This window comes from Lynx canadensis, chromosome A3, assembly GCF_007474595.2.
Source record: "Lynx canadensis isolate LIC74 chromosome A3, mLynCan4.pri.v2, whole genome shotgun sequence".
Classification (NCBI taxonomy): domain Eukaryota; kingdom Metazoa; phylum Chordata; class Mammalia; order Carnivora; family Felidae; genus Lynx; species Lynx canadensis.
This window is the reverse complement of record NC_044305.1, coordinates 34,196,203-34,224,151: the sequence shown is the minus strand read 5'-3', so window position 1 is coordinate 34,224,151 and position 27,949 is coordinate 34,196,203. Positions and strand designations below refer to the sequence as shown.

At 37.9% G+C, this 27,949-nt stretch overlaps 1 protein-coding gene across 3 annotated transcripts in view; it reads right to left on the bottom strand.

The window, feature by feature from the left end:
• PLCB1 (phospholipase C beta 1) overlaps positions 1–27,949 on the bottom strand; it is a 702,980-nt gene that overhangs the window by 174,300 nt on the left and 500,731 nt on the right. For all 3 annotated transcript variants that reach the window (XM_030310083.1, XM_030310080.1, XM_030310081.1), the window contains exons 10-11: positions 11,372–11,518; positions 14–171 (exon numbers count right to left, since the gene is read on the bottom strand). In XM_030310083.1, coding sequence (XP_030165943.1) covers positions 14–171; positions 11,372–11,518 — 305 coding nt within the window. The remainder of the gene's footprint in view (positions 1–13; positions 172–11,371; positions 11,519–27,949) is intronic.

Sequence of the window (27,949 nt, the reverse complement as noted above, 5' to 3'; positions counted from 1 at the left end):
TCATTCATTCTACCTTGAAGGATATTTCAGTTGTCATGGTGAACCCATGGGTGATGACTGGTTCCTCTTCCGCAGTCCGTCCTTTCCAGCAGTCCAACTCCACACAGCGACAACCAGACAGGAGCACTTGGCGATACATCTCAACAGAGGAATTTCCAGCCAACTGGCCAGCTGTAAAACACCAACAAAATGATACTTAGACTCCTACAAAGCAAGGAAGACATTGGTGGCTTCCTAGACAATCTTTTCAACAGTGGGAGAACAAGGAGTTCAACAACTTGTGTGGTTATTCTCAACCTTCTGCCTCAACATACTGTAAGGTAGTGGCATAATACCAAATGTAATTGTGGCTCCCTAGCAGTCATTTTAGGGAAGAGAGAATAGAAGGAGGAGAGCATTGGAACAATCACAATAACTGCTTACCAAGAGCCAAGTGTAGTTCTTCAGATTTTACATGTATTAAGACACTTAATCTTCATAAAAACCTCTCTTGTATAACTACCTTTATTTTTTAAATATTTATTTTCAGATAATGAAAATGGCAGAGAGTAGGATTATAACTTCACAACTCAATCATTTAAGTCTGAGTCTTTAAGGCTATTCTGTTGTATAAATCAACCTTTCTGTCATGTTTGTCCAAGTCAAAAATGTTTAGAAAAGCTAAGCATTCTCTTTTCAAAAGTGAAATGAGTTTGTAGGAATAAATTCAAATTTAACAAAAAAAGTGCAAAAGGTTTTCTCTAATAATTATAAAGCATTAATAATAAAATAATTAAAGAAGACCTTAAATGCAAAGATAGTCCATGTTTATGGAACAGAAGACTCAACATTGCTAAGATAGCACTAGAACCCAAATTTATTTACAAGGTCAATTCCTGTTGAACTCCTACTTGGTTTCTTACATAAATTGACAGGCTGATCCTGCAATTTCTATGGAAATGTAAAGGACCCCAAATGGCCAAAAATCAGAACAAAGTTTGAGGACATACATTTCCCGATTTCAAAACTTACTTGCAAAACTCCAATAATCAAGGCAGTATGTTAATGGCATAAGAATAGACATAGATCAATGGAATAAAACTGAGAGTACAGAAATAAACCTTCACATTTATCCTCAAATTGACTTACAACAAGGGTGCCACAACAATTCATCGCAGAAAGCATCATATTTTCAAGTAATGGTGCTAGGACAACTGGAGAGACATGTGTAAAATAACGAAGTTAATCCAACCCATCTCACATCATATAAAAAAATTAACTCTTAAGTGGATTAAGCTCCTAAATATAAGCGATCATACTATAAAACTCCTAGAAAAAAAACATAAGGCTAAAACTTTGTGACCTGGATTAGGCAATGGTTTTGTAGATATGATGCTAAAGCACAAACAACAAAGAAAAAAATACATATACTTCATCAAAATTTAAAACCTTTGTGAACAGAACTGAAATACTCTAGTAAAGTGATAAGAATTGTAATAATCAAGGCACTTGAGAAGTCCGAGGGCAGGAGTGGAAGCCAAACTATTCCTATTTCATTTAAGTAGTTATTGGAAGTACTTACTTCTTTTTTTTTTTCATTTTTTTTTCAACGTTTATTTTTATTTTTGGGACAGAGAGAGACAGAGCATGAATGGGGGAGGGGCAGAGAGAGGGAGACACAGAATCGGAAACAGGCTCCAGGCTCTGAGCCATCAGCCCAGAGCCCGACGCGGGGCTCGAACTCCCGGACCGCGAGATCGTGACCTGGCTGAAGTCGGACGCTTAACCGACTGCGCCACCCAGGCGCCCCGGAAGTACTTACTTCTTGATAAGTTTTTTTTGGAAATTTTTAATGTTTATTCATTTTTGAGAGAGAGAAAGAGAGAGAGGGAGAGAGAGAGAGAGAGCGCTTACGCATGAGTCGGGGAGGGACAGAGAAAGAGGGAGACAGAATCCAAAGCTGACTCCAGGTTCTGAGCTGTCAGCACAAAGCCTGATGCGGGGCTTGAACTCAGGAACCACGAGATCATGACCCGAGCTGAAGTCCGATGCTCAACCTACTGAGCCACCCAGGGGCCCCTTGATAAGTTATTTTTTAAAAAATTAATAATAAATAACTTTTGAGACAGGCCGACCATCAACACACAATGGAAGCTTTGGTTTTCCACATTAAATATTTTCTCTGATTTCTACTCTATAAGCCTCCACCATTTTTTAAATAGTTAAAAAATGACAAACTGATGAAAACAGTCAAAATAACTTTGAAGTAGACAAGATCTGCCCAGGGAAAACATACAGGACAAAGAAAATGGGATAAGCCTATTGGCTTAATTTTATTTTTATATGCATGTCACAACACCCAAACATCAGCATAACAAAAGGATGACAGTCTTGAATTCTATAGAGTTCTAGTAAATGCATGAAAGGCTGATTAAGTAGGTTTTCATAATCACTTTTCTCTGCTGGAAAAATAGGGCATTTTAAACACACAAATGTCTTTGTGAAGGAAGAAATGCTGACAAAATATTCTGGAAAGTTCCTGATGCTAGATAATCAATTTGCCATTTATAATTGCCTGAAAGTTTATTGTAATAAAGGTTTTGCTGCATTTAAAAATGGGGGTGGGCAGTGACAGTGAAGGAGAAAAGACAGTTATTTATATGATTTTTAAGCTTAAGGGAGGCTGCTTTAGCTAAAGAAAGTGAAGAATGCAAATAATTATTGGATAACTCATTAAAAATGCTAGCTCCTGCAGAAAATGGTATGTTATTAAAGAGTAGAGATTTTCTTGTGTGCTATCTAGAAAATTGTTTAAATGTATTACTGACTATCCAATACCATTACACAATGTGCAGGTTTTGAGTCTATTTCTTGAACAGTTCACTGAGTGTTACTAACTTCAGGAGGGAACTTCCCATGGATACATAAACTAGATAAGATTTAATGGTAGACTCTAGTAGATAAATACCTCAGTCACACTAAAGCTTTCTGTCATAAAAGTTTCAAAAAATTTCTAGAAACATTTCTTTGGATTTGCATGCAAAAAAAAATTTTTTTTTATCACTGAAAGAACAAATTAGCTGGTATTTGATGTATTTTTTGAATGATAATCAGTTAATGTTTCTAAAGACCTGGTAAGGTATGGGGTTGGGTTTGTGAGATGCAGAGGAATCTGAAGAAAAAAACACCAAAGAATGGAAGATGAGAGACAGAGAGAGAGAGAGAGAGTATATGTGTCTATGTTATGTTTATTCCCCAACAACCTAAGCCCAGAAGAATCCTTCAAAGGTCAACTTGTTCAATCTTAAAATGAATAGTCTTTATTGGAAATGGAAGCCTCCCAAAGAAAGCATATTTTTAGAAAATTCACACTTACCCATAATTGTTCTATTCCTTGGAATGCATTTTAGGTTCCCTGTGTGTTTTCCTTCATTTATGGAGATTTTTCTTCCAAATATGTATATTAACATTCTCCATTATTTCATCTTTTTCTGCCTAAATCCTCAAAGCTAGTTTATTTTTCTTCCCTAACATTCCTAACTCCTCATTATTATATCCCACCACCCATTTTATTTCCATTTGATTACATCCAATAAAATATAGCTTCTGGGCCAGGGGATTGCCTGGGGTTGGGATTAATGATATGTCATGAGTCACTCAACCCTTGTTATTTCTGTAACTAGTATCTGACATCATCTCTGCCTAGCTGTGAATACCCTCTGGAGTATATTCCAAGCCCATGATTGAACTGGAGAGCTGAAGCTCCATCTCAGTTCAATTCATAATACTGCCCCAAGTCATAGCTCTGTAACTTCTCACTTGGCTGCATTCATTTTGGTCAGCTGGCTACATTCACTTGTGCTTTGTCTAGGATTACTCAAGGCATCCATGGATTGAAGAGATCAGAAAATGGAAAATAACAATCCTTCTATTAACATAGCCTTCTGAGAAATTGTCTATGTTTATAGTTATCATTATGTATTGTCTTCTTTTCAACCTCTATGGCAAAAAATTTCCAGAATGTGATGCATTTGTTAATTCAGTGGCCTTCTTCCATAAATATGATCTCTTTCTATAAATGGAGACAGGAACCATTTTGCCTTTTGCTTTCAATGCTGTGTCAGCCGTTCAAGTCACCTAATTCCACAGTTACAGTTGAGAAAACTGTCCAAAATATAAATTCTATGTTATTCATCTTGACCATTTCTAAGGGCATCCGTTTGATCTGATGTCTCTCCCAAAGTGTCTGCCTCTTGCCCCAGGGAGACCATGAAGCTGTCTTCAACATGAATCCAATTGTGACAAGATAGCTTAGGTGAGAAAGTGGGGAAGCAACTTTCAGCATATGCCTTACTGATTATAGAAGCTTCACCATTAGGGTCTGTGCACATTCTCAAACATGTTCTCTATGAGAGGCAAATACTGGTTCCTGGGGATGCACAAAGGACACTCGACATGTTCCTTACCCCTACCCATCTGGGCAGGTAGGCAAGTACAAATAATGGAGAAGTTCTTAAGTGCCAGGGAGTTTAATTCTCACCCCAATCTTACACTTACACCTGGTTGCCCTTTCTTTCTCTTCTTTCTCTTTCTCCTTGCCAACAGAATATTCTATTTAGGTTCTGGTATGCTTCATGGTCCCCTCCTCAGCCCTGGGGTAAATCTTAATTCTTCCTAATCATTCACAATACTTCTGTGGTCCACGTTAGTGGTTAATGTAGGCATTGCTATGTGGTGTATAACTCTGGGCTGTATCTAATACAGCATAAAGGAAAGTCTACTGGGTAGGGGCGGGAGACCTCACTCCCACAAAGGGCCATAAGACAGACCTTTGCCCTGTGCCCCATGTGGATTTTATTTCATAGGGAGGCAATGTTCAGGGTGAACAGGGATCTTGCAACCATAAGGAGAGCAAAAAGATAGAAAGTGTCTGGGTCTCTGATGACATCAGTGAATTTCTAATTTAATCAACCCTCAACTACTCTGCTTCTGGACTTCTTGCTGTGATTGGTAATAAATTCCTTAACATTCAAGCCATTAAGTAATTAGTATCTTATTACTAATGGTCAAAAATACTCTGGCTGTTTCAATTTATCTTCATTTTACAAATGAAGAAACTAAGGCTTAGAAGAGTTAATTTACTTAAAGGGAGATTTAAATGCAGTCTGTTTATTTGCTAAACATGATCTTTTTCCATTCTGCCACCAACTTTCATAGGTTTGTGTGTGCTTTAAACCAAAAATAAATTACAAAAGGTTACACATGGTAAGGTTAAAAGAGTAAGAGAGATGGAAAAGCAGAGAGTAACACTCAGTCTGGGCTGGTAGTGGATAAATGACAAGGGTAAATCATTTCTAGAACTTTTTTGCAGCTCAGAGCATATATGTGAGGAGTTGAATAATTATTTGATACATTCAATCAGGTGTTTTAATTCATTGGAAGATAACTAAAACCTCAAATCTAATGTATGTGTGTGTGTGTGTGTGTGTGTGTTTTTTAAGCTGAACGGAGATGTTAATTTTTCAGAGACATAACACTTTTCTTGTCCATGAATATGGAGCCATTATCTCCCAAATCGATTAGAGTACAGATTTATGAAGAGCTGAAAAAGTATAGGTTGAAATGAGTGCATACTGTTCTGAGAGAATTTTGTTTTGAGCCATAAGGGTGGGTTCCTCAAGGAAAAATAATAATTTAAAACATAATCACTACTTGATGTACTGCCAAGACTATCCAAAACCCCATGAAAAATGACCTTCATAATTAAAAACCAACTCATTCTGTTAATGTGCATACACTTCTTTCAATGATCCCATTTATTTTTCCTTCTGGGCATCCTGATGGTCAACAGAAGGGCAATAATGAATAACGAAATAGACATAATAATAATAATAATAATGCATTTCTAAATTGATTGGCTTTCATATTGTACATTTAACTTTTATAGTTCCTTTGAATGCTCAAAATACAACATTCCAAATACCAAAATTCTCTTTATTTGAATTTAGACCAGCATTCTCAGGAATACTAGTTCTTAATGTGCTCCAAGAAAATAAGTAAGGTGGTGACAGTGGGGGAACAGGGTTGATCATAACCTTAATGATTGTGCATCTGTAAGCTTTTTTCCCATATGTTCAAAATGTACTGTAATAGGTGTCAACCTTTGTTTGTACCTAGCATTTCAAAAACTCATTTGAATAGGAAAACTCCTTTTTCCACCAAATACCCTTTATATGAAATAACATTTCTATAGAAAAAGTTTCTACTTGTTCTGGAAATGCCTATAAAGTATAAGATCTCATTTCCTAGGTATTGATTTTAACATTTAATTGGATTTTATTGGGTTTTACTTTGGTTTTAACTTTATTTTGTAATATTCTTAATTGGCTTTGGGAAGTTTGAATTTCTGTATCATCAATGTTTATATCTTACCCAAAGGCCTCTGGGACAGTTCTACATTAGGTTTATCTATAATTAAAGTGAGGATACTAATAATATCATATGAAGTAAAACCAAATTCTCAAAAGAGAATTTCAGACAAAATGTCCAGAGCCTGTATTAGAATTTATATGTAGATTTTTTTGTTAACTATGGGGAATCTTCCTTAATTCACCTGTAGGAAAATGAAAGACTTTTACTGGTATTGGGATAAAGGAACATAGCAAATATGTGGATTTATATAATGCAAACCTCAGTAAAATAATGTACAGCTCAGAAAAGTAAGCAAGACACAAAAAACCTGTAAAGATCATAACATGGTTTCACATAGATAACATAGCTTTAAAATCTGAATATTTGAAAATATGGGAATTCTAATACTACTTTGGAAATTAAATAATTGGCAAGAGACCTGGTTTACTTGGTCAGAAATCCTGTATATCAGATGGTGGTGATCTGAGACCTTTGTACTGCAATTTGGAGACAGCTCTTTGAATTCTTTTTTTTTTAATTTTTTAATGTTTATTTATTTTTGAGAGACAAAGAGAGACAGGGCATGAGCAAGGGAGGAGCAGAGAGAGAGGGAGACACAGAAGCTGAAGCACCTCCAAGCTCTGAGCTGTCAGCACAGAGCCCAACGGGGGGCTCAAACTCATGAGATCATGACCTGAGCCGAAGTTGGGACACTTGACTGACAGAGCCATCCAGGTGCCCCTGAATTCTTTCTTCATCAAAAAGTAGAGTGGACCCTTCTCTCTCTTAGTAGCTGAAAGCTTCAACTTCTGATAACTATCAACCATTAATTTGCTGACACTCAAAAACCAAGCCGACACAACGAAGCCAAATTCTCTACCGCATCTGTACCTACCAAGGTATTCAGAGGTAGGGCAAATGAGTGACTCTGGAAGAAATTCAGTAGACTAAAAATCCTTGGTGAAATGCAGTTAAAAAACATCCACAAAAAGGAATTACAGAGAAAAACTGAACAGTATTTTGTAGTTTTATAGTTCCTATTGATACTGAACAATTTTCTTGGAGCTATTATTTTGTTGTTAGTAAAATAAGGGAATTGATTACATAAATTTCATAGGTATCAAGATTGCTAAAGGAAGCACAGTTATAGAATCAGGAATTTAAATACATTGGAAGATAGGAATGAAGACATTTATATGAACTGGCACAGTTCATAAACAAATGTATCTTTTCTTACTTTGTTCACTGAAATGGTCCAGAGACAATGTTCCATGGTGCAGGGTTCAAATTGCTGTTACCCAATTTTTTTTTCCACTAAAAGGAACCAGAGGTCATTCAGGGGAAAAGTCTGATTTCCACGTGTAGTGCAGAAAGGAACAAAGTAAGCCTGGAAGATCTTGATGTGCCAGAAAGCAAGGACATTTTCAAAGATCAATGGGTTGTGTCAAGAGAATATAGAAACCAGCCTAACAAATGTTTCCATTGACCAAAGCTGAGACAATTCGACTATCAAAAAGAGAACAATGGCTGTGGTTGGTGAATCTACATAAAATTTAAAAACCATAAGTCCATAAAGATAAGCAGAAAGAGAAATTAATGTCCTCGGAGAGAAGGTAAAAAGGATATAGACTATATCTAATCAGTCTTACTATTCCATCATTTTGCTACCATTGCCTCATTTATTATATGGCAAATAATATAGATACTAATGGATGTAAATACATCAGTTGAAAGGCACTTTTGGAGATAAGAAGGACTATTGGTAAAATGATTGCATACTGTGACTTCCAGGCAGATGAAACCATATATAATGTCCAAAATTTAACCGAATGTATATTTACATATTTTTAAGAATCTTGTAGTCTTAAATGCAAGATTCCATCATGTGTCAGTATTTACAGTTATATTTTTTAGGATGCTATCAAGTGAAAGATCTAGACTCTTTTTTTGTTTTAAATGATTATTTATTTTGAAAGAGAGAGAAGAGAGAGAGAGAGAACGTGAGCTGGAGAGGGACAGAAAGAGGGAGACAGAGAATTCACAGACTCCACACTGTTAGTGCAGAGCCCGATGTAGGGCTTGATCTCACAAACCCTGAGATCATGACCTGAGCTGCCATCAAGTCAGACACTTAAATGACTGAACCACCCAGGTGTCCCAAGATCTAGACTCTTAATTTGAGGTTCTATTGACCTCCTCAAACTTGGATGAGAAACCAAGATTACATCTTTAATCTAAAATTCTATGTTAAATTTAACAATCTATTATAAATGCAGTACAAGCAGAACTGTGAAATTATAGATATTTTCACATCCTATTCCATTATTGCAAATAGTCACATCATATTATTTATACTAATTTTTAAATTGTGCTCATTGAAATACATATTATTTTATCACAAATTTGTTTTTTAATATTTGATAAAAATATGTCATTGGAAATTATCTCCTTAATCCTATATACTTTATTTTATGCACTTAATACTACTCTTACAAGGGTCCATAAACTTCACCAGAATGACAAATTGGTCACTGGTACCAAATAGGATTAAGAATCCCCTGAGAAGATAACAAATTAAAAGTATTTTGACACTCTTCCCAAGGAGGACTCTGGTCTATGTTTTCTCCCTTTTAATCTGTGTAGGTTTGTGACTGTTTTAACACATAAGAAAGTGACAGCACAGAACTTCAGAGGTGATGTACAATAAGGCAGTTAAGCTTCCTCCTTGTTCTTTGGGACACTTGTTCTGGCAGCCATGACCTGCCATGTAAGAAGTCCACCGACCCTGGGGTGGCCATGCTGTGAGGAAGCCTAACCTACATGGTGAGGCTTCTTATAGGCCACTAGGTCAGGAGTCCTAACCGAGCTCAAGTTCCAGACACGATGGTGGGGAAGCATCCAGACCGTTCCAACACCCAACGTGTTCGCATTATCCCCAGGTATTTATTTGGCAGCTGGAGCTCAAGACACCAGGAACGAGAGACAAGCCATCTCTTCTGTGCCCTATCTGCATTCTTGACATGCAGAATGAGGATGAAAATAATATGGTGGGCGTTTTATGCCACTGAATTTTGAAGTGATTTGTTATGCAGCAAGAAATGACAAAAATAGAGTTTAGGATGAGCCAAACATGAATCTCATTACTTTTTGGCAGGAATCTCTCCTAGTAGATAATGTCAGTTGAAATAAAACAGGCTGAGAGTAGCCTGATAGCCACCCAGTTTTTATGAAGAACATACAAGTTGCAATTCAACAGGCTAGAACTCAGACTATCTGGTTCTGATTAGATGCTCTCAGAGTATACGGAATAATCCTGGGAACAGCCCACTCTAGCTATCTGGAGGCTACTTTGCTCTCTCTATAGAAGGGTCATTTCTATTCTAAGCCATTTTTTCACCAAGTGTGGGATACCGGGCCAATGCTGCATTTGATACCAATACAACATACATTTGTACTGGGATGGATGGATCTCCTTAAGGAGTTTAGATGAAATAGCTGCTTATTTGCCATATAACTGAATCCTGTAAAATTCTCTTGGACACCCATGAATAATGCCCCTGTCATTATGTTCGTAGCATCGCTGGTCTACCCTGCAACACATACTGCATGCCCCTAGACAATGAGCCATGGGAACATCAAAACCTCTCTCAAGGCATGGTGGGCATCTACAACTTATACGTATCAAATGAGACCCCAGACTTCAGGTACATTGTGGGTCTTAAGGTCTGGCTATCTTCTATTAATTTGGGTGAGGACTGTCTGAAATAAAATAGTGATATGGCTTTTTAAAAAGCCTTTTTTTTTAATTAAAAAAATTTTTAAATGTTTATTTTTGAGACAGACAGAGAGAGAGATAAAGCTCGATCAGGGGAGGGGCAGAGATAAACCAGGCTCCAGGCTCTGACCTGTCAGCACAGAATCCCCCCACGAGGGGCTCAAACTCACAAGCTGTGAGATCATGACCTGAGCCAAAGTCAGATGCTTAACCAACTGAACCACCCAAGCACCCCTGAAAAGCCTTTATTTTTGTAACCAGTAGATTTTTTACAAAGTTTTTTCAAGGCTGGTATTTAGAAATCTGCCATATGGAAAGTATTCTTCAAGAAGTGTATTTTGATTATACAAATGTTTTTAGCTTTATTAAAATCTGTATTTATTAAAAATGTTAATTTTAAACTAAGTTGAGGTGATATATATATCTTTAATTTTTTTCTGTTTAATAATCTACTAAAAATATGGCAATGCTCAATTTAGGATCACATTTGGAAGCACATTTGTTTTTTCCTTCATTATTATAATATTTACAATGAAGTATAGATTGTCATTCAGGGGTAAATTTGTTTACATCTAAAGCCCCATTGCACCTTGAGCAAAATTAGCTATTTGCCTTGAAAGTAAATTATTTATGCTTTAGAAATTTTTCTGGGGCCCATGGGTGGCTCAGTCGGTTAGGCGTCTGACTCTTGGTTTTGACTCAGGTCATGATCTCCCAGTTTCGTGGAATCAGGCTCCGTATCAGACTCTGCGCTGGCAGCCCAGAGCCTGCTTAGGACTCTTTCTCCCTTTCTGCCCCTCCCCTATTTGCGCTGTTTCTCTCTCTCTCTAAAAATAAATACACTTAAAAAATCTTTTTAAATAAAAGAAATTTGCTGTATATGAAAAGAGTCCAGAGAACTAGGTAGTATTGCCAATGGTTTGAAGTCCACTAAAGAAGGAGGTCAAATCCACAAAAATTCCATTGGCCCAAAGATATTAGACAGGATACATTTTAGAAGACTTAAAAACAGGAAAAGATATGTTGTGAAGAAATGATATTCCTCTTACAGGCAGAGCCTCTGGTCCTGGAAGTCAGTTCTCAGAGGCATCTTACATCCAGGAAATGAAAGAAAACACGCCTTCCCTTCTGATCAACAGAAAGTAGAGGTTGATGAAATTTGGTGAGATTGGCTAAAGTCATTGTCAAAGAACTGTGAATTTGTACCTGTGAGGTAGGTGTTGTGTGAGGAATTGATGAAATAGTGAGAAAGGGGCTGAGACATATCTTCATTCAAATCCAGTTTCTCAGGCGAAACGACTCCATTTTCTTCTCCACTCAGATAGCGCATAAAGCCATCCACTGATATCTGTCCTGGAGGAAATGAAGAGTTAAGAAGAATGTGAATGTGTTCTTTTTATGGGTTGCTGGTATCATGGTGCTTTAACTTTTTTTTTTTTCCCAGAAAACTCTGGTAGCATCCAAGGTAGAAGACAGTAGGCACAATTGCATTTTAGCATGGATAACAGTCATCAAGTATTATGTCATTGCACTACAATTATCTCCCAATGCCACAGATAATAGAGAAAAAGGTACTTACATGAGTCTCACTGACTTTCAGAGGATTTAAATACCTAAACACCAATCTTTTGTTCTTAAATTAAAAATGGTTATCAACTTTATGAATGGACATCAAAATGTTATGAGCGCTTCTCTCTGGGTAATAGAATTAGGGTTGAATTTCCAAATTTCCTATTATGAGTATATGTTACTTTTATAATCAAAAAAGTTATTCAAGAATGGGTTTATTATTTAAAATGAGGTGGAAGTGTTTTCAAATTGTGATTTTTTTTCTCTGAAACATAAAATATAGATGACCACAAATGAGTCTTTCCTAGGAATAAAAACTCAAATGCTCATAAACAAGGAGGTCTTTAAATTTCTTATTTAGAATGGCTTTACTTCAAATGGAAGAAATATGACTCCCACTTTAGTTTACTCGGATCTTATTTAGAATTTTGCTTTTGTTGTAACCTTTCTGAGATGACTGATGCTAAATATTGAGATAATTCTTTATCTTTATTACAGTAATCTTTATGGAATTCCCAGAGAGGTCATCTTCACTATTTTGATCATTACCGCAGTTTATTTCTTCAGCCTTAACAATAAGAGCCTCAAAAACCCCAGCACATTTGTGAGTAGTAGGGACACTGCTTGTAAACATTGGAGGGTAGCATTTCTTTCTTCTTGCTGAAAGAGTTTTGTATTAACATAAAACTGGCATATGCTCACTGAAAAAAAAATTAGAAAAAGAGATGAGCAGAAATAAAAAGTAAAACTTTTCTGAACGAGTCTAACTCTTTCTTCAGAACTAGGTGCTGTTAAAATCCTGGTGTGTATGCCCTCCAGGAAAACAAAAAAACGTGTGTGTGTGTATGTGTGTGTGTAATTCTTTTATGAAGGTGCAATCATTTAGTAATTAGACTGACCTTAATTAGATTTAGTGACCTTTGTCTTAGCTGAACAATATGTTAGAAACATTGTCATGTAATATATAATATTTATATTTTATGTATATAAGGTATGTAACCATAGCATGGCTAAGTAATCTTTCATTGTCATTGGATGTTAAAGTTGTTTCTAATTTTTCACTAGTATAAATAACTTTGTGCTGAATATTCTGATAGTTAAATCTGTGCACAAACTCTTAATTATTTCTTTAGGATGAATTCCCAGGAATAGAACTGTTGGTTTAGAGGCTATACCCATGTTTAAGCCTTTTTTTAGTACACATAACCCAGTGTGCTTTCTTTTCAAGTTCTAGCAATTTACTCTTTCACCAATGGTTTTTCCTTCTCTTTACCCCTATCCAAACCCATAAGTACAAGCATGATCTCTAATAATTCTAATATTTATTGATTTGAACAATACTCTTGAATGATAAAATGTTGTGTGCCATCCACAAGTGACAAAGCTAGTTTTGACTACTGACCACAATGTAAATCTTTTTACATCCAATAGGTTTCTCAAAGTAACTGATGAGTACTTTTCTCAATTCTGGAAAAATTATAGCGAAACTGCCTTTAATATTTTCTAGGAATAAATACATTTTAAAAGTAAATTCAGTTATTGGTTGTTGGTGAGTGAAGCTGAGTTTTATGAAAAGAAAAATCTCCTAAACAAACTGAAATGGGAATAATTTTTTGCACTATGAACTTAATAAAAACCAGCTCTAATATATACTTTGATATGTTAAATAATGACAAAAGGAAAAAGTGTTAAGAAGGTCTTATGCATTAGAAATGACATAAAGGTCAACATACTGGTATGTTTGTGTGAATTTTAATAGATGCCATTAGTTTGTACCATCAAATAAGCATCAACTAACAAAGAAATTGTTCCAATCATGCTGCCATTTATGAAAATATTTTGGTTACTGCTCTTGAAGCTTCGTTTTAAAATTCATTTATGATGAAATGCATATATCCTTTCAGACTGGTTTCATTTTGGAAACAAACCAAAATCAATGCCACTTAGAGTCAAAGCTATTCCAATAGATAGTTTAAAAAAATATTTTGGAGTCTAGAACTTATTTAGAAATAAATATTTTTAAAAAAATTAATTTCTTCATATTCTTCCTTTTTTTCCCCTGTGACAAGTCCATCTTGGCAGCTTCTCAAACTAATGCCCATTTCTCCCTCCCTCCTTCTCTCCTTTCCTTCTTCCTTCTCTCATTACCTTCCACTTTGTTACCGTTTTGTTTAACAAAGATTTATTGAACATCTGCCACGTGATGAGTACACAGAAAACTGAAGCACAGCCTCTGCTTTCATAGAGCTCATGATCTAATAGAAAATAAGATCATTCACACTTTGAAAATCAGGCATGAGCTCTTCCAAAGCAGGGTGTGCCTTGATATCTTTGTCGTCCCTGGCATCTACCCCAATTCTTTGTGCACAGTAGGTGTTATATCAGTCTTTTTATTTTGCTTATTAGTGATTCAAAATAGGAAATAAATTCATTTGAAACTGGAAGATCATGAAGGATAGAATAATTTTGATTCTTTTATCTGATTAGGTCAAATCATATGAAATTGCTAATTTTGGCAATTTTAACCTATGCAAATGACAATTTCATATAGCTCAGTCTCTAACTACAGCTATTTCTCAGAGGACATGAGTAAAGGCAAGTGTCTTTAGGGGCCCAGGAAGGAAAGTAATGTGACCAATGGAATAATGCGTGCACCAGGGAGCCGTGGAGTGTGGAAAACTCACAAGTGTATGCTCCTTCTGAAGGCAGGCAAATGACAGCAATATAATGTTGTGTGGCTAATCAAACCACTTTTATGGTGTTGGTGACTCTAAGGCTGTCAGTTTGTGTCTGTTACCTTGCAGGAATAAATATCCTTTGGCCCGATCAGCAACTTTAAGGAGCAATTAAAACAAAACACACCAATATGGCGAGGATGACTAATTTTAACTTTAGCATCAATGCCCATTTATTGTGTCTAATGCCTTCTGGGTATATGTTGAGAAAAATTCTGAGCCATGCTTCTCATTAATTTTGATCTCTTTCATAGGTGCAGGACAGAGAATCTTATATGTATAAGCTATATATTTGTTATTCCCAAAGGAGGATATTATAATTAAGGCCAAGTTATACTTTACAATATGCCAAAGAACATGTGTCCAAGTTTCATTTAATTCATTAATGAGAAAGCCAAGAAGATGGCAAAACTTGAATCTCAAAGAAGGCTGTGAGACACCAATATATGCACACATGTGTGTGTTAGCACATCACCCAAACAAAACCCCCAACAAACCTATAAAACCCCCAAACCAAACCTATAAAAATATTGCTAAACTGAATATAAAGCTGGTTAATATTCTATAGGTCAAGCAAACATAACCATTGGGTTATCTTCTCTACCTTTACAATTTTACAGGAGTTGAAGATTTTAACATAATTTTTTAGCTTAGATTTAAATCAATAATAGTAAAAAAAAACAACAACCCAGAGTTGGGGAGTCAGTATTTGTGAAGATTATTTACAATTAATTATATTAAATAATTTAAAAGTTACCAGTGAAGGAATTTACCTAACCTTGAATAAGAACAATGAAAGAGTTTGGAAGACAGTTCAGAATATTATTACAGACTGCAGGTGAACAGACACCTGGGAGCAACTTTTCAACCCCAAAGCTCTGCATTGCTAATAAAGAGCAAATGTGGAAGACTTTTGATGCACCAAATGACTAGGCAGACATATGTCAAAGTCAAGAAAAGTCAATGAAATGGTAAGGATAAGGAGTAGTAGGTTTATAAGTTGTAAAGTGTCAGCTAAGGGATCAGCAATTCACTGGGAAAAATGCAGATGTTTTTGGCATAATGAATTAGCTTAAAAAATACTTCTGACTAGTAAAAGCTTTGGGACAGAAAACAGACTTTTAAAGGATTTTTCTTTTTGCATATAACCTATAGCTGGATAATTGTTGTTGCTATTGACCTAAATGTATCAGTCCTTTCTCCATCAACCTTGCACTATTTTGCAAAACTGCTTACATTTTTTTCCTGGTATACTGAGGAGCATAGAAAAAATAAAAAACCTTGAGAATTAAGCTAGGAAACACTGTTTTTCTAAACAAATTAGTAACAGAATAAGAAATCTAGCTTCCAGGAGCACCTGGGTGGCTCAGTCGGTTGAGTGTCCAACTTCAGCTCAGGTCATGATCTCACAGCTTGTGAGTTCAAGCCCTGTGTCAGGCTCTGTGCTGACAGCTCGGAGCCTGGAGCCTGCTTCAGATTCTGTGCCTTCCTCTCTCTCTGCCCCAACCCACTTGCATTCTGTCTCTGTCTCTCTCAAAAATAAATGAAAACATTAAAAAAATTAACACAAAAAAAAATCTAGCTTCCATTTCTGCCAGCAGTAACTGATAAGGGGCAAATTCCTCAACCACAGGATGGGTAAACTATACAAGCTCTTAAGTCTCTTCTTCCCATAAATTCTGAGTTCCAGTGATTTAATATATTAGGGATGATTACTAGCTAAATCAAAAACAAACTGTCCCATATTAGGATGACATTAGGAAACATCAAACTACAACTAAAAGCAATGCTACAACTTTCTGGAATAAAACCAAGAAGATAAGTCCAGAAGGATAAGGCCAGCTTACAAAGCCTACAAATAAAGCCCTTTACATATTTTCTTGTTAGAAGACTGGTATGTTTCCAATTGGATATGCCACTCATATAAGTGTATGTAACCTTTGAACCATTCAGAACCAAAGTAGGAAAATTTGAAGTCCCTTAAGGAACAGGAAAAACACTGCTCTATGAAGCTATTTTGTTCAGAAGTTCAGGTGTTCAATGAAAAGGGAAACCAGTGATGCAAAAGTGAAAAGATTGGACTTCAATGGGGAGAAACGATCTTGAAAGTAATAAAAGAGGCAAGTGGCATGACAAAATGATGGTCCCAGTGGCCATTTAGAGGTCTTATAATTCTTCAGCAATATCTTTGCTGCAAAGAAACTGTCATGTGGTGTTGCACAAACACCATGGCCATCAACTGTTGCTCTGCCTCCTTCCGCCTCCTTTGAAGCATTTCATGAACTATCTCTATGATAATTTCCTCTGTTCTCTCTTTCTGGAACATTATTTGGTCAAAGTTTGCATTTTAATACAACCTCTCTCAAATTATTAATTTTATTTCTTTGTTCTACTTTCTGTGGGATTTCCTCAGCTTTATTTCCAATACTCTTTTAATGTTTTGTTTCTCCTGCCCTTCTTTTCAATCTAAGGGCCCTTCTAAGGGCCAGTTTGTGTTCTCTGGTATTTCTTAAAAAATAGCATTGTGTTCTTTTTTCCGTAGTGCAATATGTTCTGTTATCTTTCTAAGGATATAAATAGCACATGTGTAATTAAAGTTTTCTTCTCACTGTTTTCTCCAAAGCTACATTTTCCTTATTTCTACTTGAAAAAAAAGTTTTTCATTTGTCTAGAAATTTTTAATTTTCTGTTCATATTTCAAAACGGTAGACTACAAAGTTTGACTGGAGTTTTGAATGCATCTGGATAACTGAGTATAAACTTGAAAATAAAATATCATTGCAGAGAGATCAGTCTTTGTCTCTTTGGAGTGACTGCTAATGTCAATACTTTTAGGACTTTCATCCTGGGCTGATCAGAGTCCTGAGAGAAGATCTATTTAATCACTTGCCAAGAGAGTACAGGCCTGGATATCAGCCTTCCAGAGCAAATGCGGAAAGAAGGCTGGAGAACTCAGCACTCAGTACATTTATGATCACTTTATCTCCTTGCTTTCAAAATTGTAGCTCTGCCTTCACCTGGGACTGTGTCATCCTCAGACTCTCTGTTACCTCATCTCCAGAGAGTAAATCTTTAGTCTTTATCCAGGGAGGAGTTCCGACTATCCCTTAAACAGTAGTCAACCTTATTTTAGGCTGTACTCCAAAACCTACTTCCAGAGGAACCTGACACTATCAATTTTTAAGACTTTTAAGGTTTCATGGAATAATGCAGATTAGTCCCCAGCTTTTTACATGGCAGATGGATGATAGGTTTCCCCAATCTGTTATATCAATAAGCATATAACTAGCTGCTGACATTATGTAATTATTGTCTCTTAGCCTATTGTCTCCACCCTTGCCAGATTACGCCTTTAAAAAAAAACTCTGTTAATTTTAGTGTAGTTTCAGGATAATTTAATTTGGTTGAATATATTCAGACCATAATATTTATCCTGATATTTCATGAGTTTTCTTTTATTTTTTTTAAAGTTTATTTATTTTAAGAGACAGAGAGAGACAGAGAGAGCATGCACATGAGCAGGGGACAGGTAGAGAGAGAGGGAAAGAGAGAATCCCAAGCAGGCTCCACGCTGGCAGCACAGGGCCCGACCCACGGCTCCATCTCATAAACCATTAGATCACGACCTGAGCTGAGATCAAGAGCTGGACGTTTAACCAACTGAGTCACCCAGGGGCCCACCCATGATTTTTCTACTACACCAGACTGTTAAATTTATAAAGTCAGATTTCACATGCTTTGCCCTTTGATCCTAGCATTTTTAGGGAAATCGAATCAGATGGGAGGAGCTGAAGGTCTTCTGTCATTGACCTACTTTGCCGGGTCAGAGACTTATCATAGGCCTCCCTGGTTTTCTCTTACTTACATCTTTCTAGTGAAGAGTAAGCAGTGACCAATATCTCACCAGAGAGGGTACTAGATGGGTAATTCGTCAGTTGGCTGTTCCTTGCTATATCTTTTCCCAGGTAGAGTGTTATCAGAGTCACAGAAGCAGTCTCAGCACTCAGGTACTTATCAGGCAGAAAGGCGCTTGGTCCCCTTTGCTTCTCTTGCCAACCTCACAAGGCTGCTTGTATGGAACAGGTATGTTAATGTGTGTAAGGAGGTGCCAGTGTCTACATGCTTCTAAGGCAGTCATTACAGAGACAAGCCAGCCTTTGATTTTATGGGTGCCAGTGAATTGTCTGACTCCCTTTATGGTGGTCATGGGATGTGTTCCTCATGACTTAATTCAATGAGAAGAACATATATCCAGGTTTAATTTGATGTCATGTAATTCTTTTTCCCAAGTCTCTCATGTAAAATTATAATTTGAGTTCAAAGCACTGCCTGAGAAATTTTCTGATTAAATCTAAAAAAAATTTAAGGAGACTTCTAGAACTAAATTCTAGGGCAGCTGAGATAAATTACATATTCAATTCAGGTGTAGTTGGGAGTATTCAGATGAGATATTTCCTCTCTTCCTTTCCAAGTCCTCTCACTCTTCTCCAATACAGTGGGAACAAAGCATTCTAATTTTGCCTCAGGGAAGGGAGGGGTGGCAGAGGAAAGGATGTTTTTTCTTCTTGGTTCTGAGGGCACTCCTCTACCAAGACTTCCTTATCCCAAGTCTAGGGGAAGTTCCAGACAAGTGTGTCCTGAAGAGAAAAGGTTGTGGCTCCTTTCCCAGGAGATGTTCCTTAAAGTTCCAAGCCCTGGTGTTCCCCAGTGGCAAGAAACAGCAGAAAAGTTTTATTTTTACCCTGTCCCTCTGCCTAGCCCCTGGCAGAAACACTAATTAGATGGCACTAAATGTCTAAAGCCATCAAAATAGACCACAAAGAGGGGATTATGATAATTCAGAATAGGGCAGATCAATTCTTAAACAATAGAAGACTTGATTCTTCATTACATTGCATTGACAAGTCACCTGCCCTGTTCAATACAGGGCCTCTTAGCCTCTTTGTTCAGCCCTGGTAGAATTTCTTTTTAAATTCACAAGAAGTATATCTGAAATAAATCCATAAGCCCTCATATTCTACCTATAAGCTTATGAAAGTGACTATCGATAAGGTCAGTTACCACAAGCTGATGTTCCCCTGTGTCCTGAAACTGCTGAGGTTGGTGGTGAGTCCTCAGCACCACACTTTCTCATGATACTTTACAGGAGCTGCATGACCAGAGGAGAAAAGTACAGCAAGGCATGCTCAGAAGCTAATCTCTAGAATTCATGGCACATTACCAAGGTGCCTTGAAAGTCCTGCCGTCAGGCTCTTTTCTATTCAGTATGTGTTTTTTACCAGGATGGTGACCTTGGAAATGACCCAATCATGGCATCAAAGCACTGGCATGGAACTGCTCCTGAGGTAGTCCTAAAAGCAGATGTAAGCTGGAGCAGCAAAGCGCTAAAGAAAAACATTATGCCGTGGAGGCTCAGGGAAAGAAAATGTAACTGGCTGTATTTACAAACACAGTATTTTTTTTTAAATAATGGATTCTGACTTGAAAGGAAATGTATTGTAAAAGTGCAAGCAGGATAGGAAAGGAAGACAGAGAAGCTCTTTGAAGAGCTTCTTGAGATTTATCTATTTCCAGTATGTCATTTAACGAACTTTTCTGTACTGTTTAGTATGTGCAAATATTAACTCATTTCATCCTCATGGTAACTCCATGGAGTGGGTAATACATTTATGCCCCTTATGTGGATGAGAAACCCAAGGCAAGTAGCTTGCCCAAAGTAACACAGCTTACAAGTGGATAAAATGGGATTGGAACCCAGGTAATCAGGATTTGTGTTCCGTGCTCTTAACTACTATGCTATCCTGCTGTTGAATACCATACATAATCCGGGAGAAGGTAAATAGTAACAATGATAATCGCCATCATTATCATCATCATCATCATTGAAGGAAGTGTTACACTTACTTGAGCACTGACCATGTGCCAGGCACTAAAATCCTATGAGAAAAATCCTATCCCATTTTTAGTTGAACAAACTGAAGCTTAGAGAAGTTAAGTGGCTTGTCTGAGGTCACAGGGGTACAAAGCGTGAGTGGGGCAATGGAGAGGGACAGATGGTGGTGTGTGCGACTGATGATGTTTGCCCACATAACTTTCCCAGCACTGGGCTGGATAAGGGACACAGATGATGAAAAGGAGAGGGTCTTGCATCCATGACAGTTGGCTTTAATCCGGGTGCTCTGGATTAGTCCTAAAAATAGCCCTGAATGTGACCAAGGAGCAATTTTTCCCCCTGACTTACTTATCTCTCTAAAACGTGTTACTTTAATCTGTGAAAGAAGCTGGGCTCAGGCAGCACAAGTGACCCATCTGGCAGAGGCGTGAGGATTAGCTCTTTGATTCCGATTTGTCTATCAAGGACTAAAATTCTTTTCCAGACTTAATTTACATTCTAATCTCTGCATGTGATTTAAAGGCATCCTCTAACATTTTTATTCTCCAACCCGCGAGTCTGACTTTTAGCAGGAAAAATAAAATACAACGAGAAACCTGTTATGCCAACATGAGGACCAGAGAAATGCTAAACAGAAGATGTGACATTGTTTTGTGGGTTTTGCAAAAAAAACAAAAAAACAAAACCCCAAAAAACAACCAAACAGCAAAAGACAGGTTAGTTAGCTTAAAAAAAAAATAGCCAAACACATGCAGGTAAAATCTTTTAAAGCTCACAAGAACAGAGATTTCTACGAATGCAGCCTTGGAAGACAGATGGCCTATAAATCCACACAAAGTCATCACACAGTTGAGACGGGCAAACTGGACCATGTGTCTGCCAGCTAGCATGGCCACCAGCCTCATTCTGTGGAGCCAAATGCCAATTAGGCAGGCTCTGGCACTCAAATGTTCAGATGTCCATGGGATTAGGTGGTTGAGAATCCATTCATCATCATTCAATCCCCACTTGTAATGATATCAGAGAATGTTGGAATGCTACTGGCCCAATGGCTTAACACCTCCTAAGTCCAAGCACAGCACAGAAAAGCTATTTCCTTGGCTCATGTTTATTCCTGGTGCTGTGACCCTTGTGTGAGTTCTGCTAGACCAGCTCAGGGAAAGTAAGTGCAGATGGCTTTCATAGTCCATGGCTCACCAAAATCTATTTGTCTGCTTTCAGAAATAATCTATTAAATGTCCCCTTTTCAAGCACCCTTGGTTGGGCACAAACTTTCAGATTACAAATGCCAACTAACTGTGCTTTTGTAAGAGTATAATGAACTTTGTGCTGGTTTCTTGATTTTATCTGTTTATTTTCCAATCCTGGAGTCAGTGTTACAGATTCTTATTCATCTTGATTGCATATCTGTTCTATTACTTTAATCACATTATTGTGTGATAGTGTCATTAAATGGCTACCTGCTCCTCTCAAAGCCTTTGCCGATTAACCTCTCAGCCAGCTGTCAGGGATTCTGTGTCCCTGCCATCTCCCCTGCACTCAGTTCAACTTGTTGATATGGTTTGTGTGAAAGTTCTTAATGATGACACCTAACTTTGATTTAACACTTTCCCTTTACCAACATGTTCTCACATCTGCGAGTTTATTTACTCCTCACTGTTCTGTTTGGTAGGTAGGACGAAGTTTTATTATTTGACACGATAGATAAACAAGCTCTAACCCAGTGAGATTTAATAGTCCTTTTAAATGGACGTGGCTAGGTAAGGAAAGAATCCATATTCGAATCTTGATCTCTTTTTTTGTTTTGTTTTGTGTGGTGTTTTTCTTGTTGCTGTTGTTGTTGTTGTTTTTTGTTTTCTATTTTTTTTTTTTTTGCAGAACTGTATTGTATTTATCCATTAAAAAATCCATGTATAAGTGGACCCACACAGCTCAAACCCATGTTTTTCAAGGGTCAACTGTATATATATCTTCTTTATCCTAGAACTTGATCTTTCAAACACAGGCTTGGAGTCTTTACACTAGATTTATGTAAAAGGTTAATGGTTAAAGGTTAGAGGTTCTCAGAGGGTTGTGAACAGTTTGTTGCCTTTTATTAGTGTACTGTCATCTTGCTCTATCAGAAAAGACCCTTTACAGTGGCTCCTGACCAGAAGGTAAAGGAGGCAAAAATGTTCTAGATTCTTAACTAGAATGTCATGTTCCTTGGTCAGGTGCAACACTGGCTTTCTAAGTGCAAAGATCACAACCTTCCCTTCATTTATGTCTCTTCCAGTGTCTAGTGTAAAGGCAGGCCTAGAATATGTGCTCACTAATGCTTTCTGAGCTACTTAGATGTTATCTCTTAGTGCCTTATATGTCTCAGCATTCCTGAAATGCAGCTTGAATGTCACTTTCCTCTTCAAAAGCCTTCCCTTCTTAGAGCAATTCCCAACACTCCCAAGAACCTCAATAAAGAAAACTTCCCCTTCCCTCCAAGCTTCCCTGGCACACAAAGGACACTCAATAGATACTGGGTGAATGAATGGAGGTGTATTACATTCTATCTTGTATTGTAGTTACTTGTATATATCATTTCCCCTTCAAATTATAGTCTCCTTAAGAGCAAAGACTTTATCTTGAGTTTGTTCCACTTCTTTGGAGTTCTTAAGCCACATGGATAATACGTGTTTGTCAGATTAAAGTGTCCATACAATTACACCAAATATGTGTTAGAATAAAGAAAATAGTTCAGTGAGCATCAGGTACCTTGGAGGATTTCTCCTTTGACGTGCTGGAGATTCCTGTTATAGTTGCAGAGTTGGATGGAGAATTCTTTCTATACTATTGTGATCATGGGGAATATGGTTTTGTCTGTAATGACATTGTAGCAGCCTGTGTTGGTGCCCCAGGAAATATGGTTGGGCTGGACTTCCATGTGCAACTCTTTGTCTGGTGGTTTTATGTGATGCAGGCCAGAAGTGCCTGAGGATTAATATTTTCTAACAGCATCTGTAGTGACTATGCTTGGGAAACTCAGGTGTGTGTTCTACATTGGCTTCTAGAATTCACCTCCGGACTGAGTCCCAGTTACACACATGGATAACTTGCTTGGTTTCACAACCTTACTATCTGCCTTCCCTTCCTTGTTCTCACTTTCTTTTGTATCACCTCTCAAACTCTTTGTACTTGAGTTCTCCCAGAGTTGGCTCCTGGGGGAACCCAAACAAAGACAAATAGCAACATTAATAAGAAACATCTTTGGCTTATTTTCTACATGTAAGGTAGAGTGTTAGGTGAGAAGGTTGATTTTGTCAAACATCCTCAGTTAAGCCTTCATCTTAAAATAATCTTATCTCTACTCTGTTTTGCTTTCACTCTGGACTCCTAGAGACCACAGTGGTTCAGAGTTAAGACAGAATTTCTAGAATGTCTATAACGAATTAATGAAGTTATAGATCATTCTCTGCTTCCTGACATTATTTCACCTATTGCCATGGCACATTTTTTAGCTGGTAAGTGTTAGGGTAAACAGTCCACATCTCATATCATCTGGGTTCCTTGTAGACAGTTTGTTTTCCATGGAGTTGATTCTCTCTGCATTTGAACTGTTTCTTTCCCACTTATTTCGTACAAAACCAACTATTAACAATACTAGACTACGGGTAACGCAGATGTTGGGGGCCAAATGCCTATGACTTAGTGGCCTTTCTCCAGCAGTGTTACCTACTAAGGCATTCTTTTTAACTGAGCCATAGTCCCACCTGACTTCTGCTGAGAAGGGGGAGGTATCATAGTTAGCAACTGTTAATGCTACTTTCAGGAAAGTAGCCATTATCTGCTTTGTCCCTTCAGCTCTCACGTGAAACTACAAAGCACCTTGGGAAGAGATAGTAGGCTGAGGGAAAGAGGTTTTAAGAAAACTCAGCATTCTAGAGTGGATTAGGCTACCCAACTCATTTCCCCACACCTTGGAACTGGCATTTGACTTAGTCTTTTACAATTTATTTTTTTTCCTGACTGGTTGTTTTCTGAATAAAGGCTACTTCAGCTACGAATGGACATGGCTGTGACTTTCTGGCTACTGCCATGCTTCTCAGCAGACATGGAGGTCACTGAAAGAATGCCTGGAGGAGGGAAAAACCCAAGACCCCTAGGCCAGGCATTTGCCTCTCCTCAGGCCTCAGACTCCTGGGAAAGGAGGAAATGCAATCAAGGAAGGGAAAGGGAAGTATGTTACCAAGTCAACTAATGAACAATGGACTCATAATGGCAATATTGAAACAATTTTTTTTTCATTTGAGCCAGACTGAAATACAGAGAAGTCTATGAACATAGGAAACACAAAGTTAAGAGGAGTTTGAACACACAGTTGATAATGTCATTCTTCTGTGACCTTCCTCAGAGGGCTAGAAAGTCAATAGGTGGAGTTTAAATGGGATCTTAATCAATAAAATACTAGAGTGGCTTTTCAGCCACTTTCTCACTGTAGTAACTTAATTAAGCCATGAAAAGAACTGAACACGTCACCCAGTTTTCATCTGCCTTTGTCTTTGAGGAAGAGATTCTGTATTGTTTGAGTTGACTGTGTACATTCATTCCAATCCTTTTATTTTTTGGATTGCTCCACAGGTAATCTATATAGAAATATTTAAATAGATGCTGTCTTAATTGTGAGGCAGATCTTTAAACCCGTCAATATTTCCTCCAGATGAGTGGTTTTTAAACCGAGCATCCTGAATCTCCTGGGGTTTTGACAGAAGCGCCTGCAGAGAATGAGGTGGAGGAGAGGCCACCACCAGCTCTATTCCAGACTCCCCTCTCTTCAACCAAAATAGTGCTTTGAAAGGTTTCCCTACACATTGGCCTTCCTTGTGAAACTTTGTTGGAAGAAACAAACACAAATAAAGTAGGTTATGTCAAGGACAAGTTTGAAAACGACCTTTGTGGATGCCAACTGCTAACTTCTAAACAGTTGACCTGTATCTCCTTTCTCAGAAAATCCTGGTGGTGGGCCCCAAGTGAGAGCCGGAAGTGCTAGGGAGGACACTGCATTGGGGCACAGGAAATATGGTCCTAGTCTCAATATTGTCCTTCCTTAGCTGCCTCGTCTTTGGTCTGAGAGTTTGGGCTAAGTAGCTAGGTCCCTCATAGACAAGAAAGCCCAGGATTTGAGGCCACCAGCCAGACCTTCATGAATGGTAACAATAAACAGTCTTATGACAGGTTGGAAGGGACAGGCCATGGGCACTGCCTCCTCCCATTTTTTTTTCTTTCAATGCTCAGCTACTCTAATCTTGTCCACTTTTCACTTCTGACTCTGAGGGCAATTTATGAAAAGTGCTTATCTTGGGGTTCTTCTACAAGTAGGCTTTGAGACAAGGATTTCAGTGCAAGTAACTTATTTGGGAGGCAACCCCAGGAGATAACAGTAGAGGAGTGGAGAAATGAAAAGGGAAGGAAGGAAAGGTGGCCTAGTAAAGGGAACATTATCAACCAAGTTACAGTTGTAGGCAACTAGGGTCCAATCCCATTGGGGAACTCTGGGAGAACTAGCCTCAAAACCATCCCGCATAAGGGGCAAGGGCGATAAGGTACTACTTCTTGAATGAAAACCACTCTTGGGACCATGAAGTCCCAACCCTTGTAGGCTGACTGTAGCTGGGCTGTGGGAAAGTTCTGGAGAGTTGTAGTGGGACTGCTGACTTGTTGGAACCATGAGTGTCAGGGGAATGGGAAGAGCACCTAGTTCTGCTAGGTAGGTATCATCCCACTTCACAGATGAGAATTCTGAAGCTCCAGCAAGTCAAGTCATTTGCCTGAGGTTAACTGGTTTAACAATAACACTATGCCAGCCTTTCCCTTTAATTACGGCATGTTTGATCTTTCAAGGATAGACAGTAGACATGAATAAAAATAGTCATTATTTTTTAATGACTTCTACCTAGACTAAAGTGAAATGGTGCTGGGAAAATAATTGTTTTTAAAAAATCTACCAGGAAGGGGCTCCTGGGTGGCTCAGTCAGTTAAGCATCTGACTTTGGCTCAAGTCATGATCTCATGGTTCGTGAGTTAGAGTCCCACGTCGGGCTCTGTGCTGACAGCTCAGAGCCTGAAGCCTGCTTCGGATTTTGTGTCTCTATCTCTGCCCCTCCCCTGCTCACACTCTATCTCTCTCTCTGTCAAAAATAAACAAACATTAAAAAAAATTACCAGGAAAATTAAGTTATGAAGTAAATGGTAAGATTCCAGTGTAAATCTTCACATTTTTAACTGTAATTTTATTTTAATAAAAATATTTATGAAAGAAAGATTGAGTCAGAAATGAACATTTGTGCACAGATAAGACTTGCCATATTTTTTCAGTTTTCATCTTCAAAGATTCTAATTTATTATTATTTGCAATAAGTGAAATAAGCCTGTTAGCCAAGAGACAGCAACAGTCAGGAATGCCCCTGCCGAATGCTGTGAATCACACTTCCAGATCCAAAAATGGTTTGAAATAATTTGTTATAGGGGCACCCGGGTGGCTCGGTCGGCTAAGCGTCCGACTTCGGCTCGGGTCATGATCTCACGGTCTGTGAGTTCGAGCCCCGCGTCGGGCTCTGTGCTGACAGCTCAGAGCCTGGAGCCTGTTTCAGATTCTGTGTCTCCCTCTCTCTCTGCCCCTCCCCTGTTGACACTCTGTCTTTTTCTGTCTCAAAAATAAATAAACATTTAAAAAAAAAAAAAGAAATAATTTGTTATAAATACCAATTACCACTTTTCATAGTTCAAGTCAGCAAAGGTTTTGTGGCCAACAGTTAATACATGCAACCCTCCTATCACAAATAATTTACTTAATTTTCCCAGTAATTTCTCAGGGATTTTTTTTTTCAAAAAATGAGAAAACTAGAGGGTGGGATAAGTCAAAGAGGTTAAGTGGTTTCCTAAGGTAAGGTGAACAGTGGTGATGATTTGTTGATTTCTGACCCAGTTTTAGGGGGATCTGCTGTGTTTATCTGCCCGGTCAGGGAATTTTTGCTCCTTCTTCTGGGAAGCACACCAGGACTGAATTTCAGAGAACAACCTCACTCCTACTGTCAGTCCAAACCATGTGGTATGGGTAGTGGACCCCTCATTGGCTCTAAGGAGAGTCATGTGACCTAAGTCTGTTTAATTATTGCACTCTATTCTCCAGGCCATGATGATCCTAGTTCAGTAGTGGCCTTGGGTGACTCAAGACAGGCTCAGGTTTCTGGTAATTTTTTTGGAAATATGAGTAAAAGTAACTTCAGTATAGGAGCTACTGGTGGCCTTCTTGTTACTTTAGGAGAGTGTGCCCACGCTGGTATATTACAGCCAGTAGAGAGAAAATGATTGGAGAGGAAGAAAGACAATTCTTTATGACATCATTGGAGCCCTTTGATGTAGTCATGCTTGAAGTCATTAACACCTTGTAGTGTGTGAGTTCTGATAGTGTTGTTGTTGTTATTTACTTTTATTTTTTGTAGTGCAAGTGCCTGACTTAAGCTTTGATGGCTTAGGCATCCATTTCAAAAAGACACCCACTTCAAAGACAGCTATCATGAATAAACCAATTGACAGCCATAGCTAGATAGGGAGCCA